This window comes from Rhinoraja longicauda, chromosome 11, assembly GCF_053455715.1.
Source record: "Rhinoraja longicauda isolate Sanriku21f chromosome 11, sRhiLon1.1, whole genome shotgun sequence".
Taxonomy (NCBI): Eukaryota; Metazoa; Chordata; class Chondrichthyes; order Rajiformes; family Arhynchobatidae; genus Rhinoraja; species Rhinoraja longicauda.
The window spans coordinates 35,207,353-35,227,314 of NC_135963.1; the positions used below are offsets into that span (position 1 = coordinate 35,207,353).

The 19,962-nt window shown below is 46.4% G+C and overlaps 1 protein-coding gene across 3 annotated transcripts in view; it reads right to left on the reverse strand.

The window, feature by feature from the left end:
* The window catches only part of qsox1 (quiescin Q6 sulfhydryl oxidase 1), a 72,631-nt gene that overhangs the window by 24,909 nt on the left and 27,760 nt on the right, over positions 1-19,962 (reverse strand). For all 3 annotated transcript variants that reach the window (XR_013547790.1, XR_013547791.1, XM_078407394.1), the window contains exons 2-6: positions 11,957-12,057; positions 8,984-9,032; positions 6,674-6,779; positions 5,822-5,912; positions 1,090-1,235 (exon numbers count right to left, since the gene is read on the reverse strand). Coding sequence is in view for 1 of the 3 variants with exons in the window: in XM_078407394.1 (XP_078263520.1) it covers positions 1,090-1,235; positions 5,822-5,912; positions 6,674-6,779; positions 8,984-9,032; positions 11,957-12,057 (493 nt within the window). In the remaining 2 variants the exon portion in view is untranslated. The remainder of the gene's footprint in view (positions 1-1,089; positions 1,236-5,821; positions 5,913-6,673; positions 6,780-8,983; positions 9,033-11,956; positions 12,058-19,962) is intronic.

The window sequence follows — 19,962 nt, forward strand, 5'->3', positions numbered from 1 at the left end:
AAGCTGTCAGAGGAGGTAGTTGAGGCAGGTACAATAACATTTAAAAGACACTTGGACAGGGACATGGAGAGGGATGGGGAACGGGCGCCAAATGTGGGCAAATGGGACTACTTAGACGGGGCATGAACGAGTTGGGCTGAAGGCCCTGTTCCCATGCTGTATGACTCCATGAATGTTGTGGATCAGGTCCTCCAAAAAGATTACCTGGTTGAATATTAGACAGAGTAGTTCAGCAGGTAACATCTCAGGAGGACATGGATAGGTGACGTTTAGGGTTAGGGGACTTCCTGGTTGAAGAAAAAGCTTTTGAGAGGGATGGTGTAATTGGGTATGAATAATGGCAGCCGCAGAACTAATGCAGAGTAGGAATATTCAGTTGGACCCTTCAGCCAAACTTGCCTATGCTGACCAACATGCCCCATCTATACTAGTTCCCCATGCCTGCTTTTGGCCCGTATTCCTCTAAACCTACTCTGTTCATGTACCTATCTAAATGTTTATTGAATGTTACAATAATATTTGCCTCAACTACCTCCTTCAGCAGCTTGTTCCATACACCCACCACCTTTTGTGTAAAAAAGTTGCACCTCAGGTTCCCATTAAATCTTTCCCCCCCTTACCTTAAATCTACATCCTCTGATTCTCGATTCCCCTACTTTGGGCGAGAGGCCCTGTACGTCTAACCAATCTATTCCTCTCACGAGGAGAGGAGACCATCCACCCTGCGGCACAAATTAACAGTTGCAATGACTTTAGGCTTGAGATGCAGCACGTATAAGGGCCCTTCGACCCATCGAGTCCTGGCCGACCCATGCATTAGCAGTATTCTACACACTGGGGACTTTTTACAATTTTACCAAAGCCAAATTAACCTACAAACCTGTTCGTCTTTGGAGCGTGGGAGAAAACAGGAGCACCCTAAGAATGTACAAACTCCATACAGACAGCACCCGTAGTCAGGATTGAACCCGGGCCTCTGTCGCTGTAAGGCAGCAGCTCTACCAAAGCCAACTTAATGGTCGCAGGTTTTCAAGGACAATGACATACAGAGCATGTTCTGTGTTTATGACAGTGGAGTAATATACATACACAGAAATCTCCTTGTGCGTGGCATCTTTGAAGTACAGGTAGAGAGATGGGAGCGTGTGCACACCCAACAACTGCATGAGGTGCTCTTCACTTGGCAAGACCCTTCGCACGGCAATGTTCTCATACTGCAGCATGTCCAAGGTCACCTGTGGGGGCAAAGGGACATCAGTCAGAAGCTGAGATAGACACAAAGTGCGGGAGTAACTCAGTGGGTCAGGCAGCATCTCTAGAGAACATGAATAGAAACTCCCTTTAAACTTTGGTGGTACCAAGCTATCTAGTTTTCCAAACCAGTGGGTGTTACTTCTTTTAACACCCAAATGCAATTTGATTTTGCTTTCTTTCCCCCAACATCATAGTTAAAATGGAGTGCGAAATTGATCTCTGATGAGTTGGAAGGGAGCAAGAAATAGAATGTACAATCAAAGAACTGCAGATGTAGGTTTATACCAAAGATAGACACAAAGTGCTGGCATAACTCAGTGGATGAGGCAGCATCTCTGGAGAACGTGGATGGGTGATGTTTCGGGTCAGGACACTTCTTCAGAGTGAAGAAGGGTCCCGGCCCAAAACGTCACCCATCCTTTTTCTCTCGAGATGCTGCCTGACCCACTGAGCTATGCCAGCTCTTTGTGCCTATGTTAGGACATAGAATGCGGTGAGTTTCAACGTGTCTGGAGATACAGCATGGAAACAGGCCCCTCGGCCCACCATGTTCGTGCCGCCCATCGATCACCCATTCACAGTAGTTCTGTTATCCCACTTTCACATCCACTCCCTACACATTTGGGACAATTTACAGTGGCCAATTAACCTTCTTTGATCGACTAGCTGCCCCAATATTTAAATAAAAAAACACAATTAGCATAAAATATTTGTATTCTGCTTCTCCGGTGACATTGGAGCTTTATTCACGCAGACAGACGTCAGGGTTCCATCGCACCCCTGACCAGCGACTTGTGGAAGATGGAAAGGCCTGGAGGAGCCAAGTGGTGAATCATTCACCACAAGATACACAGCACAGTCTGCCCCGAGGCCAAGGTACACATTTGAATGTTCTAGGTAGGTTTGGTCTGGCATCTTCAGATGACATGGGGCAAGAACTCTCAGCAATCTGAGAAGGGTCCTGGCCATAACCGTCATCGGTCCATTTCCCTCCATCGCTTCCGTCCGACCCACTGAATCCCTCCACTGCTTTGTGTATTGCTGCAGATTCCAGCATCTGTGGTCTCTTGTGTCTCCATTTTACTGCTCCACTGCACCATTTCCTCAAAGTGCACCTGCTTTGAACTTTGGATTCAGCGTGGAAACAGATCCTTCAGCCCACTGAGTCTACGCCAGCCAGCGAACGCCCTGTACACCGGCGCTATCCTACACACTAGGGATAGTTTACAATTTGCAGAAGCCAGTTAACCGAAAAATCTGTGCGTCTTTGGAGTGTGGGAGGAAACCAGAGCACCCGAAGAGAAAACCCACGCGGGCGCGGGGAGAACGTACAAACTCCGTACAGACAGCACTCGTAGTCAGGATCGAACCCCAATCCCTGATGTAAGGCAGCAAATCTACCGCTGCGCCACTGTGCATCCCTAAGTTGATCAGTCTTAAGAAGGGTCATGACCCAAAAATAATCGAAAATTGGAAGACGCGATGGGACAAAGGCCACAATTCGGCCCCTAAGTCTTATGGTCGGATCCCATCACTGTGACCACTATATCAATAGCTAAACTCCTGAATTTCTTTCTCCTGAATTCTTGCCCACCCCCCTTGCCTCCAATTTGTTGATTTTTCCCGGTAATATTAGAAATCTACATCTTCACGCTGTTGTATCACCATACAGAAAAATGCTGCTGTTCCCATTCTCCGCGGCAGGAGTGATAGAAGGTCAATGTGCTCCATTGCGACAGAATTCTGTTACCAATTGAGCTTGGTGTTATCAGGAGGCAATCTTCCATAGGTTTTGGATATAATGTGGAATTAGAGATCAAAACGTACTTTCAAACAAAATCTGTCTGATTTTGGGAATGAATGCATTTCTCAATGTGACGTTGAGTCCTTTTAGTTGGGGATATGTCCCTGTTAAATCATGGCAGTGGAGAACAGGGGTCCAATTGCAACCAATCTTTCTTGCATGGAAGAAAGACAGTTCCATCGTACTGTGAAACAGGTTATTGAAATTAGATGAGGTATTTGTGATTTCACAACTCATTAGTGCTCGGCACAGTGAAGTACATTTGATTTGAGGTGCATACGACTTTGGCTGAATTGATGATTATTGTGGTTTGGCTTAATGGATATATAGTTAGTGTGTACCTTTACTATTAATTGTTTTTTATAATGCTGAAAGAAACCCCAAGAATACTGTTCTTGGAAGTGGCGGCGCTGTGCAGCTGTGCAGTCCGTTTGTCTTTTGTGTTTTTTGTTCTTTTTTTTGTCTTAATTGTAGTGTTTAGATGTGATGTAGTGTTTTTTGTGCTTGTGTGCTGTGTGTGTGTGTGGGGGGGGGGGGGACTGTAAAATTGTCTCTTCCGAACGGAGATGCGACCTTTTTTCTGTGCCATGTCTCCGTTCACGCTATCATCGGCCAAACACCTGGAGCTGGCGGCCTCCAGCTGGGACCACCTGGGGCTCCGGTTCGCAGAGCCCATGGACTGTACTCACTACCTGCGGAACTGGCTGCCTTCGGAGGCTGTGGTGGCGCTGCGAGAGCGGCGGCGACTCACCTTCGGAGGCCTCGGAGGCTTAGGCCAAGGGCCGCGTGGACGTCGGAAGCTCGCAGGTCCCTCGGGAGGCCGACCTCGGGAGCTCCGGCAGCGGCAGCGTCTTCAGCCGCCCCGAATCGCGGGGCTTGGGTCGGCCCGTCACGGACCTTTCAACATCTGGCGTGACCTGAAACAGGCCGCGGGATTTTCTCCGCCCGGCGGGGGCTTCAATGTCAGGAGCCCCGACCACCCCGACATGGCAAGTTCAACAGCCTGACTGCGGGAGAAGACGGCAGGGAAGAGAAAAGACATTCTGGCCTTCCATCACAGTGAGGAGGTGACTTGAGGAGACTCACTGTGATGGATGCTTCTTTTTTTTTGTTTTGGGTTGGTTCGTGATTGTGTGTGTTATTGCTTTGTTTTTTATTGCTCTTATTGTTGGACTGTGGGAAACGGAATTTCGTCCAAAAGATTTGTTTTTTTGGATGACAATAAAGGCCATTCTGATTCTGATTCTGATTCTGTTGCATGAAATGAAGAGCAAAATTATCCATCAGTGACAAGGTGGGAACCTGATCGAGATTCTGTGTTTAAAAGGAACGGGGTTAGTTTCTATGTATGTTTCCATGTAAATACTTAAGTCACTGGGTGTTTGCATTAGAGTCAGCAACTGGTGCAGATGAATCATCAGTCCTGGCTAAATGTAATATTCTGCATACATCTCAAATTCATGGAATATTTCAAATATCATTATCTGTACTTTCGCACTAATGAAACTAGTTGTGCATGCCTGACACTTGTCAGTATTGTGTTCAGTTTTGGTCACCTTGTTATTGGAAAGATGTTGTCAAGCTGGAAAGGGTGCAGAGAAGATTTACAAGGATTTTGCCAGGACTCGAGGGATAGCCATAGGGAGAGGTTGAGCAGGCTCGGTCTCTATTCCTTGGAGAGCAGGAGGATGAAGGGTGATCTTACAGAAGTGCACAAGATCATGAGAGGAATAGACAAGGTAACTGAGCAGTCTTTTACCCAGAGTAGGGGAATCAGGAACCAGAGGACATAGGTTTAAGGTGAGGGGGAAAAGATTTAGTAGAAACCTGAGGGGCAACTTTTTTTACACAAATGGTCTCTGGTTTAAAAATACCCAATGACTTGGCCTCCACATTGCGAGGAGTATCTATTTTATATTAGGTGGGGAGCAGTTCAGTTTACTTTATGTAAACAGGCCCTCCGGCCCACCTAGTCCACACCAAACATTGATTACCCACACACTAGTTCCATGTTACCAGTATGACAAATGGTGCATCAGGAGGTGCAGATCCAGAGCAAGCAAGATCATGAGGGACCCCTGCCACCCCAGTAACGGACTGTTCCAGATGCTACGATCAGGCAAACGCCTCCGCTGTCACGCTGCGAAAACGGAGAGGATGAGACGGAGCTTCTTCCCACAGGCCATCAGGACTGTCAACTTTTATAACCCCAGAGACTACATTTTTGTCGGCACTAATAGTAACTTATTAACTTTATTTATATGCTGTAACTGTAATTCTTTTTGTGCACAACCCACAGGCATTGCCACTTTCATTTCACTGCACATCGTGTATGTGTATGTGACAAATAAATTTGACTTGACTTGACTTGACTTGGTTCTGACCCGAAAGTCACCTATTCTTTTTCTCCAGCGATGCTGCCTGACCCGCTGAGTTACTCCAGTATTGTGCACCTATCTTTGATATAAACCAGCATCTGCAGTTTCTCCCTATACAGTTCCACATAATCCCACTTTTGGATCTTACACACCAGGGGTGATTTACAGAAGCCAATTAACCTGCAACCCCCCCCCACCCCCCTCTTTAGAATGCTGGAGGACACCAGAGCACCCAGACAAAACCCACATGGTCACAGGGAGAATGTACAAACTGCATAGACAGTACCCATAGTCAGGATTGAACCCAGGTCTCGGTCAAGGTGAGGCAGCGACTCTACCGCTGTGCCACCCTGTACTAGTCGAAAGGCAAAGGCACACGTCTTACCTCTCGGCCAACGTACGATGTTTCCTCTTCAAAGATAAGTGCCAGATACTGAACGTCATTGACAACAAAGAAGCTCTGAATCTCTGCCAAACTGCATTTGAAGGTCGGAAAATATAAACGTGAGTAATTGATCACTACATTAAAGATGCTTCAAAGACAATTGAGGTCACAAGATCATTGAAGTTGGAAAGGTACTAATCCAGATACACAAGGAAGTGCAGATTCTGGAATCTTGCCTAGAACAAAGTGCTGGATAACTCAATGGGTCAGGCAGCATTTCTGGAGGTGCTGGATAGGCAACGATTCCGGTCAGAAACCTTCTTCAGACTGGTTCGTTTTTTCCATCTGCATCAGATCTGGCCATTTCATCTGTGATTTTGGCTCAGATTTTCTCTTTCTGATTATAAGGTCTGTCCTCTTGGGTATGTCCTTAGTCCTGCTATTAGCAACACATAACTTCAATGACAAGACTTTCCACACAGGTGAATTATCTTCAATGATCCATTGTTTCCCCTCTGCCACTGATAAAAACGACTCTGACAGTGTTTAATCCATTCCCCACACCTCTGCCCACACCCCCTTTCTGAGATAGATCAAGGATAGAATTTCCCTAGTAAAATCAAGGAATGAGGTGGTGAATGTATGGAAAGAGCTGCCACAGGAGGTAGTTGAGGCAGGTACTATTGCAACGTTTAAGAAACATTTAGGTTTGGAGGGATATGGGCCAAATGTAATAATAATAATAAACAAGTGGGATTAGTTTAGATGGACTAGATGCTGACCAAAGCTAGTGATGTTGGTCGGCATGGGCAAGTTGGGCTGAAGGGCCTGTTTCCAGACTCCATGACATACCTGGCTGGCTCCAATGGAGGACATGATGGGGGCCATTCATTCTCTCCGTGATTCTCCAGGTGTTTAATGAGATTGTGTCGCAGAGGTAACACACCGCGATCAGAACCTGTCGGGAATCAGACACAGACTGGAGTTAGGCAAGCGCTTGTGAACCAGGCTTGGTAATAATAGTTTCATTTTGTTTAGGTACACAGCGCAGAAACAGGCCCTTCGGCCCACCGGGTCCATGCCGACCAGCGATCACCACATACACTAACACTATCCAATCTTCACAATCTTCACTGAAGCCAAGTAACCTACAAATCTGTACGAGGTGGGAGGAAACCATCGCAGATCACAGGGAGAACGTACAAACTCCATACAGACAGCACCCATAGTCAAGATCAAATCTGGGTCTCTGGCACTGCAAGGCAGCAACTCTACCACCATGCCACCCTAGCAGTGCAGGCATTTCAAAGGAATATGGTTTTAATGGGAAGGGAAGTGCTAGATTTGTAAACCAACTGAGTTCTCTCATAGTACACCTGCTCTGCTTCAAGGAAGGCTGAGAGGGATTTGTTTTCCAGTTACGTACTTCACAGTATTTCTACCTGTGCCAGTGCAGTGAACTCAATAAAATGAATCATACTTAAAATAATCTTCTTTATTTGCACCACAGTAACATAGTCCTTGCCCTAATGTTGTTGATTTGCCTTGGTGTATCCTTTGGAATAATAAAGTATCGTGGGGATACAAGGAACAGCAATTTCTGGTTTACAAAAACGACCCAAAGTGCTGGAGTAACTCAGCGGGTCGGGTAGCATCTCTGGAGAAAATGGATAGGTGAAGTTTCGGGTCAGGACCCTTCTTCAGGCTGAAGGGCCTGTTTCAGTTCCATATCTCTGGAGTCTAAAGTAAAGTCTAAGCATTTCCTCTAGGTGCCCAGGGTTCCTCTCTATGTGGGTTATGTGGGTTAGTAGGTTAATTGATCTCTGTAAATTGTCCCTCGTGTGGTAGAAGCTGAGGGAGTTGATGAGAATAAAATGGGAGTTTAGGATTAATGTGCAAGGGCGGTTGATAGTGTGGACTCAGTTGTCCAAACAACCTGGGCTGTATGACGGTCTCTACACAGCTCAGGGTGTATGCTGCCGTCTTTGCTTAGTCCTACATCTGTTGAACACTTACAGCTCATTCTCAAGACATGTTTCTCACTTGCCATAATACCTGGGTGTACCCGTTCTCCCCAATAATTTCCCACTCTCTGAAGTTGATGTGGCAATGTCCAGACTCTCGGTGCGCTCATCTGGTAGTTAGAGCCAAGCCCCTTGCATTGAGAATGCTGATGCCTGACAAATGTTGGGATTGGGACCATTAACAAGACTGGATGCTCATACCTGCCACAAGATATAGGTGCAGAATTAGGCTATTCAACCTGTTGAGTCTGCTCTGCCATACAATCATGTCTGATCTATCTTTCCCTCTCAACCCCATTTCTTCTCCCTGTAAAGCATTGACACCCAGAATAATCCAGAACCTATCAATCTTTGCTCTTAAAATATCAAGTGTCTTGGCCTCCACAGTCATCTGTGGTGATGAATTCTACAGGGGAATTCTCTGCCAAAGAAGGCAGTGGACGTTAATTCACTGGATGTTTTCAAGAGAGTTAGATATAGCTGTTAAGACTGGTAGCCACAAAATGCTGGAGGAAATCAGCGGGACAGGCAGCTTCTCTGGAGAGAAGGAACGGGTTACATTTTGGGTCGAGACCCTTCTTCAGACTAGTTCTTAGGACTAACGGAATCAAGGGATATGGGGCAGAACAGGAATGGGGTACTGATTTTGGATGATCAGCCATAATCATATTGAATGGCAGTGCTGGCTCGAAGGGCCGAATGGCCTACTACACCTATTTTCTTTGTTTCTATAGATTCACTACCCACTGGCTAAAGAAATTCCTCATCTCCATTCTAAAATTACGTCCTTTTATTTCAAGGCTGTGCACTCTGGTCCAAGACTTTCCCATTACTGGAAGGATCCTTTCCACTTCCACTCTATCTGGGCCTTAAAGGTCCTCCTCAGTATTGCCTGCCTCAATCCTTTTATTCTGAGGCTATGGCCTCTGGTCCTTGACTCTCCCACTATTTTAAACATCCTCTCCACATCCACTCTATCCAGGCCTTTCACTATTCAATAAATCAAGTGAAAGTGCCGTTGGAAGGTTCATAAAAAAAAGCTGAAAGGAAACAGGCAAAGTTTGCAACATAGCAATGGATCATAATCACAGCAGGGGGAGTGAAGTGTGAAGAAAGATGATGATACAAATTTACTAACCTTCGTAAGGATCTCCTTTGGAAAACGGCGCAGAAAATGCTTTGAACAGCTGAAACAAAGATGAAACAAAACTGTACCAAAGGCAGTGATTGGAAGCAATAAAAAGGCACAGTTATATCATACCAGTAGTAAACTGTTACTGCATAGCAACTCAACTGTAAACAAAAGCAATGCATTGTTGAATGTCAGTTCATTTCTCAAAGCTCTGGTGACATCCTGAGTTAAATACTAGCTCTCCTTGCCCTCATGGGTGATACTACAGCAAAGATCAGCTTTGTCACATTAGGACTGGTGCATCCTGATATACTAAGTGCCGGTACCAAATGTGCCGTTTTACTGAATGATGGATGCAGCAAAGAAACAGGCACTTCAGCCCACCGAGTCCGCGCCGACCAGCGATCCCCACGCACTTCAGCCCACCGAGTCCGCGCCGACCAGCGATCCCCACGCACTTCAGCCCACCGAGTTCGCGCCAACCAGCGATCCCCATGCACTTCAGCCCACCGAGTCCGCGCCGACCAGCGATCCCCACGCACTTCAGCCCACCGAGTCCGTGCCTACCAGCGATCCCCACGCACTAGCACTATCCTACACACTAGGGACAATTTACAATTTTTACTGAAGTCAATTAACCTACGAACCGGTATGTCTTTGGAGCGTGGGAGGAAACCCGAGCACCCGAAGAAAACCCATGTGGTCACAGGGTGAACATACAAGCTCTGTACAGATAGCACCCGTAGGCAGAATCGAACCTGGGTCTATGGTGCTGCAAGGTAACAACTCTACCGCTGTGCCATTGTGCTACCCCTGTACAATATACTTGTACTTCCAGGTGGCAACCTGTTCTGTCAATTTCTAAATTTACAAACACACAATTCACAGACCGTACAGGAGCAAGAGGTTCAGTGAGATTCCTGAGTTGTAGCCAAATTTTCATTCCAGCTCAACAGGGGCACTCTGCAGCAACTATTCAGAACATTTGCTCATTACTTTGCTGGATTTAAGTAATAAAAGCAAAATAGTCATTATTCAGAATCATCTCATCTGGCAGCCAAATTACGAATGGGGAAAGCTGGAAGAGTGACAGAATGAGGTGATAAACAGAGTTAATATTCTGGCAATATTTTAACTGGATTGCAGGAGAGTGTGCTGAGCATTGATGGCTTAGCATTGCTCTAACAGACTGTTCCCTACTGAGTGGAAATATGGAGTTGGCTGAGTTTCAGAAGTCAAACTGAGCCTTTTGTGCTGTTTGTGAAGCATGTATCTGCATAGTTGAAATCTCTCCTGCTGGTAACTCAGGAGCTAGTGATGGTTGCAGTCATCTCATCCGTAGCCTTGACCGTCACAGCGGGGCTGTAGAACCCTTCAATGCACATGGTCGCTGCAGCCCAAAGACCGTGGGACCTTGCTCCAAGGCTCGTCGGGACCAGGAAACTGCCCAAAGGCTCATCGGTTCCTTTTCTCCAGAGATGCTGCCTGACTCGCTGAGTTGCTCCAGCGTTTTGTGTCTATCTTTGTTGTAAACCAGCATCTGCAGTTCCTACCTACACATTTTAGCACCATTCCCTGGATGTGGTGTGGTAAAGGAGGCATTTGATACATTGTCCTTCATCAGTCAGGGTACTGAATATAGAAACAAAGATTTGCAAATGCTGGTTTACACCAAAGATAGATACAAAGTGCTGGAGTAACTCAGCGGGTCAGGCTACATCACCTGGGGAAAAAAATAGGTGACGTTTTGGGTTGGGACACTTCTTCAGACTCAGAAGAGCCCTGACCCAAAACATCACCCATCCTTTTTCTCCAGAGATGCTCCCTGAACCACTAAGTTACTCCAGCACTTTGTGTCCATCTACTGAGTACAGATGTTGGGACATCAGGTGACAGTTATACAAGATGTTGGTGAGGTGGCATTTGGAGTATTGCATTCAGTTTTTGGTCATCCTACTATTAGAAGGATACCTTTAGGCTGGAAAGAGTGTAGAGATGATTTACGAGGATATTGCCAGGACTTGAGGGCCTGAGATATAGGGAGTGGTTGGGCAGGCTAGGTCTTTATTCCCTGCAGAACAGGAGGATGAGGGGTAAACTTACAGAGGTGTATAAAATCATGAGGGGAAATAGATAAAGTGAAAGCACAGTCTTTTACCCAGAATAGGAGAATCAAAAACCAGAGACCATATGTTTAAGGTGAGAAGGGCAAAATGTAATCTATATACTTAAACTCTCATTTGTTCGCTTGTTCCTGAACTACAGCCAAAACAGTACACGTTAGCCCGACAAATTTAGGCCCACCTTACTCACCGTTACCCCATGGTCCGATGGCAGAGGTTTCATTGAAGTCGGTGTTATATTTTTTAAGTTATTCACATTTTAATGTTTAAAAAACTGCGCATGCGCAGTTGGGGCTCCGTTGATCTGGTACTTACGTAAGATGGCCGCCACATCCGCACGTGCGCAGAACAAACGCGTCCGTGCCTGCGCAGTTGGGGCCCGTTGAGCAGGGCTCGGCCGCCTGTCTCTTAGGGGCGGGAGAGCCAGGCCTAGTGCCGGGGGTAGCCAGAGCCTGGGCCTGGACGTGATCAGGTAACCGCGAGTCTGAGTTGGGCCAAGGGGCAAGGCGGCAGCAGCAGCAGCGGCGGTGAGGCTGGGAGTTGGTGGAGGTGAAGGCCGAGGTCTGGCGCTGGACCTGCCCTCGGCTGCCCCGTCCCTCCTCCTCTCCCTGGGATGGGGGGGAGGGAGATGGGGGGAGGGGGGGGAGAGAGGGTGCTGCACTAATGCAGGAGAGGCAACCCTAGAGGGGGAGGAGAGGGGAGGGAGAGGGTGGGGGAGAGGGGGGAGGGAGGGAGGGAGGGAGGTAGTGAGGGAGGGAGAGGGGGAGCGGGGAGGGGGGAATGAGAGGGGAGGGGAGAGTGGGGGACGAAGGGGTGCTGCACCAATGCAAGAGTGGTTTGGGCCCAACAAACGTACCTTTATCGTGGGATAGGACTTGATCTCAAACCTCTTGCACAGTTGCTTATTCTTCATGTTGGCACAGTTGACAGCAGCTAGGCTCACCGCCGGCCTCCACTCTGATAAAAAGAGTCAAGAATGTTTTACTGTCAAACGTACCAGAACAGAACAATGAAATTCTTACTTGCACCAGCACAACAGATATGCAAACATAGTACTCCGTAAAACCAATAAACAATGAATAAAAAGTTCAGTTTCTATATTTTTTAAAAGACAAAAAATAAATAGACAATAATAGTACAAAAATAATGTCCCCAGGGTGGCACAGTGGTAGAGTTGCTGCATTACAGCGCCAGAGACCCAGGTCCAATCCTGACTATGGGTGCTGTCTGTATGGAGTTTGTATGTTCTCCCCGAGACCACAAGTGTTTTCTCTGGGCGCTCTGGTTTCCTCCCACACTCCAAAGACGTTCACGTTTATAGGTTAATTAGCTTTGATTTTTAAAAAATTGTGAATTGTCCCTAGTGCGTAGGATAATGCAAGTGTACAGGGTGATCACTGGTCGGTGCGGACTCAGTGAGCCGAAAAGGCCTGTTTCTGCGCTGTATCTCTAAACTGTCTATAGTTCAGAGCCTATTTGGAGGTTGTAGTGTTTGAATAGCCTGATGGTTGGAGGGAAGAAGCTGTTCCTGGACGTTACAGTGTCCAGCCTCCTGTGTGCAGTTTTGGTCTCCAAATTTGAGGAAGGATATTCTTGCTATTGAGGGCGTGCAGCGTAGGTTTACTAGGTTAATTCTCGGAATGGCGGGACTGTCGTATGTTGAAAGGCTGGAGCGACTAGGCTTGTATACACTGGAATTTAGAAGGATGAGAGGGGATCTTATCGAAACATATAAGATTATTAAGGGGTTGGACACGTTAGAGGCAGGAAACATGTTCCCAATGTTGGGGGAGTCCAGAACCAGGGGCCACAGTTTAAGAATAAGGGATAGGCCGTTTAGAATGGAGATGAGGAAAATACTTTTTCAGTCAGAGAGTTGTAAATCTGTGGAATTCACTGCCTCAGAAGGCAGTGGAGGCTAATTCTCTGAATGCATTCAAGAGAGAGCTAGATCGAGCTCTTAAGGATAGCGGAGGCAGGGGGTATGGGGAGAAGGCAGGAACGGGGTACTGATTGAGAATGATCAGCCATGATCACATTGAATGGCGGTGCTGGCTCGAAGGGCTGAATGGCCTCCTCCTGCACCTATTGTCTATTTATCTTCTTCCCAATGGAAGGACGGATATGAGTGTGTGGCCAGGGTGGTGTAGGACTCTGATGGTGCTGGCTGCCTTTCTGACGATCCTTTGGGAACACTCGGCTGGTTTTCGTACGAACAAAGACAAATGAAGGGCATTAGTAGGAAAGACCAAGGTAAAATGGCCACTCCATTGAGTTAATCTCAGTTCCTATCTCACCAGCACATTGCTGCCCAGTAGAATATGCCTTGTAGGTCTTTTACGCCTGAAACTTTATTTCATGAGGCAATCAAATGCAAGATTCCCTCTCTTTCACCATCTTCCCCATGGGTGATGAGGCGGAGAGGCAATGTCAGTGTCGGAGGTCTGGTTACTTGCTCCTTCCAACCAGCCAAAGCACGATGCATGTAAGACCTGCCAGGCAAAAGCTAGACTGTCCCATTTGTTTCACCCATGGCTTTGTTTTAGTCTCTTAATCATCCCAGGGTTTAACTATCACGGGATAAGATATCACTTCTTATCTCGGTAGAGCTGCTGCCTCATAGCGCCGGAGACCCAAGTACAATCCTGACTATGGGTGCTGTCTGCGTGTGTGAAGTTTGCACATTCACCCTGTGACTGCATGGGTTTCCTCCAGGGGCTCTGGTTTCCTCCCACATCCAAAAGATGTGCGTTGGTTAACCAACCTCTGTAAATTGTCCCAAGTGTGTGGCATGTGGGAAAGTGAGATAACATGGAACTGGTGTGAACATGTGATCGATGGTCAGTGTGGATTCAGTGGATGGCTCGTTTCCATTCTGTATCTCAAACTGGACTAATTTAAACTACTTGTTCACCAATGGTAGTCATGGCTTCACCAGCCTTAAGCCCTGGTCTTTTGTTCTTAAACATCTTCATCACTTTCCTCTTTTGGACACCCCTCTTTGCCCATCCTTTTGATTTGCTGTCCGTTATTTCCTCGTGCTGCTCAGAATCTAATCTACTTTGCTTAATGTCATTCTTGGGCAATGTTTATGCTATATAAATGGAAATTGTTGGTGAAGTAGTGGTGCCATTTGTAGACGTAAGAACAGACATGATCTGTCACTACAAGATCAGTTACTATAGAGTAGCGAAAATCCGTAGATATTAAAGGACTCAGTGTTAGTGAAGGATCAGAACCAGCGGCCACAGTTTAAGAATAAAGGGTGGGCCATTTAGAACAGAGATGAGGAAAAACATTTTCACTCAGAGAGTTGTAAATCTGTGGAATTCCCTGCCTCAGAAGGCAGTGGAGGCCAATTCTCTGGATGCTTTCAAGATGGAGTTAGATAGAGGTCTTAATGATAGCGGAGTCAGGGGGTATGGGGAGAGGGCAGGAACAGGGCACTGATTGTGGATGATCAGCCATGATCACATTGAATGGCGGTGCTGACTCGAAGGGCCAAATAGCCTACTCCACCTATTGTCTATTGATGGTACTGAGGTAAAAGAAAGGTCATGATGTATAAAGAATGGCAGAGCAGATATTGAAGGGCTGAAGACAACATTGAACAGACCCACACATACACAGGCCCTTTGGCCCACAATGTCTGTGCCAACATGAAGCCAAGACCAAATCTTATCTGCCTGCACATAACCCATATCCCCTCCATTCCCTGCATATCCATGTGCCTATCCAAACGTCTCTTGAATGCCACTGTTGTATCTGCCTCCACCATCATCTCCGGCAGTGTATTCCAGGTATTCACCACCCTGTGCGTTAAAAAAATTGCCCCACACATCTCCTTTAAACTTTGTCCCTCTCGACTTAAAGCTATGCCTTCTCCTATTTGATGGTTTTATCCTGGGAAAAGGGTTCTGAATGTCTACATGGGTAGCTTCAAGCACATTTAAAAGAATATATGTAAAACACCACAGGGTGGAGCTCTTCGTTTAGTTTCATTTATGTTTAAGGATACAGCATGGAAACGGGCTTTTTGACCCACCGAGTCCACACCGATCATTGATCACACTGGTTCTATGTTATTCTATTTTCTCACCATATACACACTATGGACAATTTGCAGAAGCCAATTAACCAACGAACCTTCATGTCTTTGGGATGGGGGAGTAAACTGGAGTACCCCGAGATAACCCACGCGGACACAGGGAGAACGTGCAAACTCCACACAGACAGCACCAGAGGACAGGAGCAAACCCAGGACTCAGGCGATGTGAGGCAGCAGCTCTACCAGCTGTGCCACTCTCCTCTGTACAACCAGTGCAGAATTCTCTGGTCAATACATTCTGCGTTCATAAAAAAAAGGAACAAGGAACTGCAGAAGCAAGGAACCACAGATGCCAGTTTAGTAAAAGAAAGCCACAAAGTGCTGGAGCAACTCAGCGGGCAGGCAGCATCCCTGGAGAATGCGGATCCATGAAGTTTCGGATTGGGATTCTTCTTCAGACTCTCGGTCCGGAACTGGGGCTGGAATCCAGGTGAGTTGACGGCCGCGGCCTGGTGGTGGCTGGGCGAGTGCAGGTATAGACCTGCGGTGTAGGTGGTAGCAGTGGCAGGCACGGCCTGGAAGCGGCCGAAGAAGCTGTGTGGGGCCAGTGGTGATGGCAGAAGGTCTGGCCAGGAGGTGGCGCATGAGGGGGTGGCGTGGGCAGTTGGGGCTGAAGCAACCGGGGAGGTGGCATGAGCCAGAGGTGGCATCGACACCCGAGTTCGATCCTGACCACAGACCTCGGTGCCTGTTTGAAGTTTGTACATTCTTGCTGTGACCACGTGCATTTCTCCTGGGTGCTCCGGTTTCCTCCCATATCGCAAAGATGTGCGAGTTTGAAGATTAGTTGACCTCTGTAAAATTCCCCTATTATGTCGGGAATGGATGCGACAGTGAACTAGTGTAAACATAGAACTAGTGTAAACAGGTGATCGATGGTCGACGTGGACTTAGTGGTCCAAAGGTCCTGTTTCCATGCCGCATAGCTAAGCTATTAGGAGCAGGAGCAGGCCAGTCGGCCTCTACGGCCTGCTCCACCTTCCAATACGATCATGGCCTCGTCTCCATTGTCCCGTCAGCTCCCACAACTCTTTGACTTGCTTGTAGTCTAAATGTAGACCTCCCTCTGCTTGGTGTTGGCAGAGACCACATTTTAAACAATATTTTAAATGAGAAGCATTGTATTAGAAGAGAGAGAAAAAAAGACACTGAGAAACTAAATACACACGAGTGCACGAGAAAATAGGAGCAGGTGTATGCTGCCAGGCATCTTAAACCTGCACTGCCATTCAATATATTCTGTTGGATCCCACTGATTTAACATTCCTCTTCAGATTCCATGCAATCTCCATCCCTTCCTATTTAAAAAAGTACTCTTTCCTATCCTTTTCAGATCCAAAATTTCTAATTTTCATCTCTAATTTATATACTAAAGTGTGGAAAAGAGAGGGGGGGAGGGAGAGGAGAGGGGGGGGGGGGGGGGGGAGAGGGGAGTGGGGGAGGAAAGGGTGCTGCACCAATGCAGGAGAGGTTTGGGCCCAACAGGTCCACTTGGTCTAGTTTTTCATAAATAGCTACAAGATTTTTCCAATCTATAGAAACAATTTCTGAAACAACAGATCCATCAATGTTATCAGCTATTTCTGTTAAAACCCACCTTGACCTTAGCAATTGTCACTCTTTGGCATCATTTATTTCCTTCAGTACTGTTCTCGAGCTGACAAAACATCCTTTCTATCTTGGCTACGAAACCTTGTGATAGTCATGAAAACAAATACTGGGTCACACTTCCATATTTTGTTGTCTGGAGGAAAAAGAACCAATTTGTTCAGGGTCTTTTGAATGCCCGAGTTCTGGTTTCATCATCGACCAGGGAACATAGAAGAGTGCCGCACAGGAGCAGGCCCATAATATCTGCGCTGAACATGACACCATGATAAATCGATCCGATCTGCCTGTACATCGTCCCTTTATTCCTTGTGTATCCACGAGGTGTCTTATCCAGAGGTGTCTTAAACTCCACTATCGTATTTGCCTCCACCACTACCACTGGCAGCAAATTCCAGGCACCCACCGATATTGAAAGTTTTTCTATTGAAGCTGATTTGATGGTAGACTGTGGTTTCACTTTCTTCAGAGAGACGCTGTCACTTCCGCTCCAAAGTTTCTTAATGGCTATTCTGTTCATTGAGCTATAAGCAAGGGTGGTTATTTTAAGGACATGATGCAAGAGTTTGTACGGGCAGATAGAAGGAACTGGGATTTTTTGAGGCCGAGTAGATAGTGTGATGGCCATGCCAAGATGTCACATGCTTGCCAAGAATCATGGATGGATTAATGTCACAACCATGCTGCAGCTGGAGGCGCTGATCCCAGGGTTTGATCCTGACTTCGGGAACAGTGCGCAAAGTTTCCATCTCGGGTTGGTTTAGTTTATAGGTTCAGCGGGATAGAATGAATGATCGTTCATCGGCTCGGTCTTGGTGGGCTGAAGGGCCTGTTTCCACGCTGTGCCTCTAAACTAAACTGCTGCTGGGTAAGATTTTTTTTAAACACAGAGAGTGGTGGGTGCTGGAACGCACTGCCAGGGTGGTGGTCAAGTCACCTTTGGTGACATTTAACAGGCTTTTAGATCGGCACATGTATATTCTAGGATTAAATGGATATAGATCACGTGCAGGCTGAGGAGATCAGGTTAACTTGGTATCGTGTTCAGCACATTGTGGGCTGAAGAGACTGTTCCTGTGTCTCAATGTTCTATGCTCTATGTTCATATTTCACTGCCATTGGGAGGAAATGTTCTAATCTATGCAAGTAAACAAGGAACTTAAAAGTCAAATGGAGTCAAATTTGTTGACAATTCTATTTTTAAGCCTTTTTTTAACATTGTCCAGTTAATCATGTGATAAGTGTCAGTTCTGTTTTGTTTAGAGAAACACTAAACTTTGGAGGGGGGGGGGGGGGGGGCAGAGGGAGGGAGAGGGAATGCAAGGTTTACTTGAAATTAGAGAAATCAATATTCATATAACTGGGTTTAAGCTGCCCAAACAAAATATGAGGTGTTGGTCCCCTGAATTGCATTCCCTCTCTCTCCATCCCTCTCCATTCTAGTCATCCTGCTAGTTCTAGTTCATATCCCCTCCTCATTATCACCTCTACAGTCAACAATGGACAATTGGCCATCGGTGCAGGCTCTGATGTGTTCTGTACCTTTTCAAACCTCTAGCTTTCCTCTCCTAACTCTCAGTCCCAACCCGAAACATCACCGAAACATCACCTATTCCTTTTCTCCAGATCTGCTGCCGGACCCATTGAGTTCCTCCAGCATTTTGTTTCTATCTTCGGTGTAAACCAGCATCTGCAATTCCTTCCTATCCAAGGACCAATATTGCCCACATCTCTACTAATGGAGTGAGAGATTCCATCACACCAAAGGCAATTTGAATTTGGGATACATTTTTTGTAGCTTTCAACATGCATTTGAAATATAATTTCCCAGTTGTGACCCAATTGGACTGTAATCCCTTGATTTTTGGGAAGATAATATGTATCTCTGGTTTTGATAGTACATTCACCCCCTCCCCTTCCACCTACATTTCTTTCTCCAACTTCACACAATTTGCATCTTTTTAATCCCTTTGTCTCACAGCTTCTGTCTTGTCATCTCTGGCTATTGTCAAACCATTTGCCAATCTAAAAACATTCCTCACCTGTATCAATGAATTACCTGCCAGGCTTAGCTCTCCTCTCTTCCAGCTTTCTCTCCCCGCCCTACAATCAATCTGAAGAAGGGTCCCGACACAATGCGTCATCTTTCCATGAATCACCCAGAGAAACCCTACACGATCACAGGGAGAATGCACAAACTCCACACGGGCAGCACCCATAGTCTAGATTGAACCCAGGTCTCTGGTGCTACAAGGCAGCAACTCCACCACCGCGCCCCCCTGTTACTGCGTAGGTAGTTGATGTGCCCATCAACTCAAACTCCAGAAGGAAGTAAAACAAAAAAAATGCATTGTGCAATATTTAAAGATAAACAGATTAATTATGACTTAAAAATGAAAGGCAATATTTCTTGTTGTTTACAGGCTTCCTACTCAACTACCAAAACTAACATTGCATTTATCCCGACTTTTCTCCTTATCTTTTCAGCCTTCAACGCTTATCATATGATTAGCAGGACAATGTAATAAAATGTCCTCCAGCAGTTTAAAAATAGAATTCAACTCATTTGAGCCTGGTTTAGATCAATTTATTTATCTGTTACTGTTTGTAAACCAATCTATTTGCGGATGTGTGACTCTATAACACAGAACGTGACTCAACGGCATCTGGTTACAAAGGGAAAGTGGTACGTGACGATGAGACAGCAGCAGAGTCCCGGGTTCAATTCCAACTAAGGGCGCTGTCTGTACGGAGTTTGTACGTTCGCCATGTACCCTCATTGTACCCTTCCACCTATATCCCTCCCTCCGGCTTTACATTTCATTCCTCTTCTTTCCTCTTGTCTCCTTTTCACCTCTAGCCTTTGTCGCTATCTCTACTCATCGGTGCACTATGGCTCAGTGGTGCAGGGGTAGAGTTGCTGGCTTACAGCGCCAGAGATGCAGGTTCAATCCTGACCACAGGAGTTTGTACGGAGTTTGAACTTTCTCCCAATCACCACGTGGGCTTTCTCCAGATGCTCCGGTTTCATCCCACACTCCAAAGACTTTTGTAGTTTACTTGGCTTCTGTAAATTGCCCTAGTGGGCAGGATAGAATAGCACAGAGCGGACTCGATGGGCCAGAGGGAGTTCCCACACTGTATCT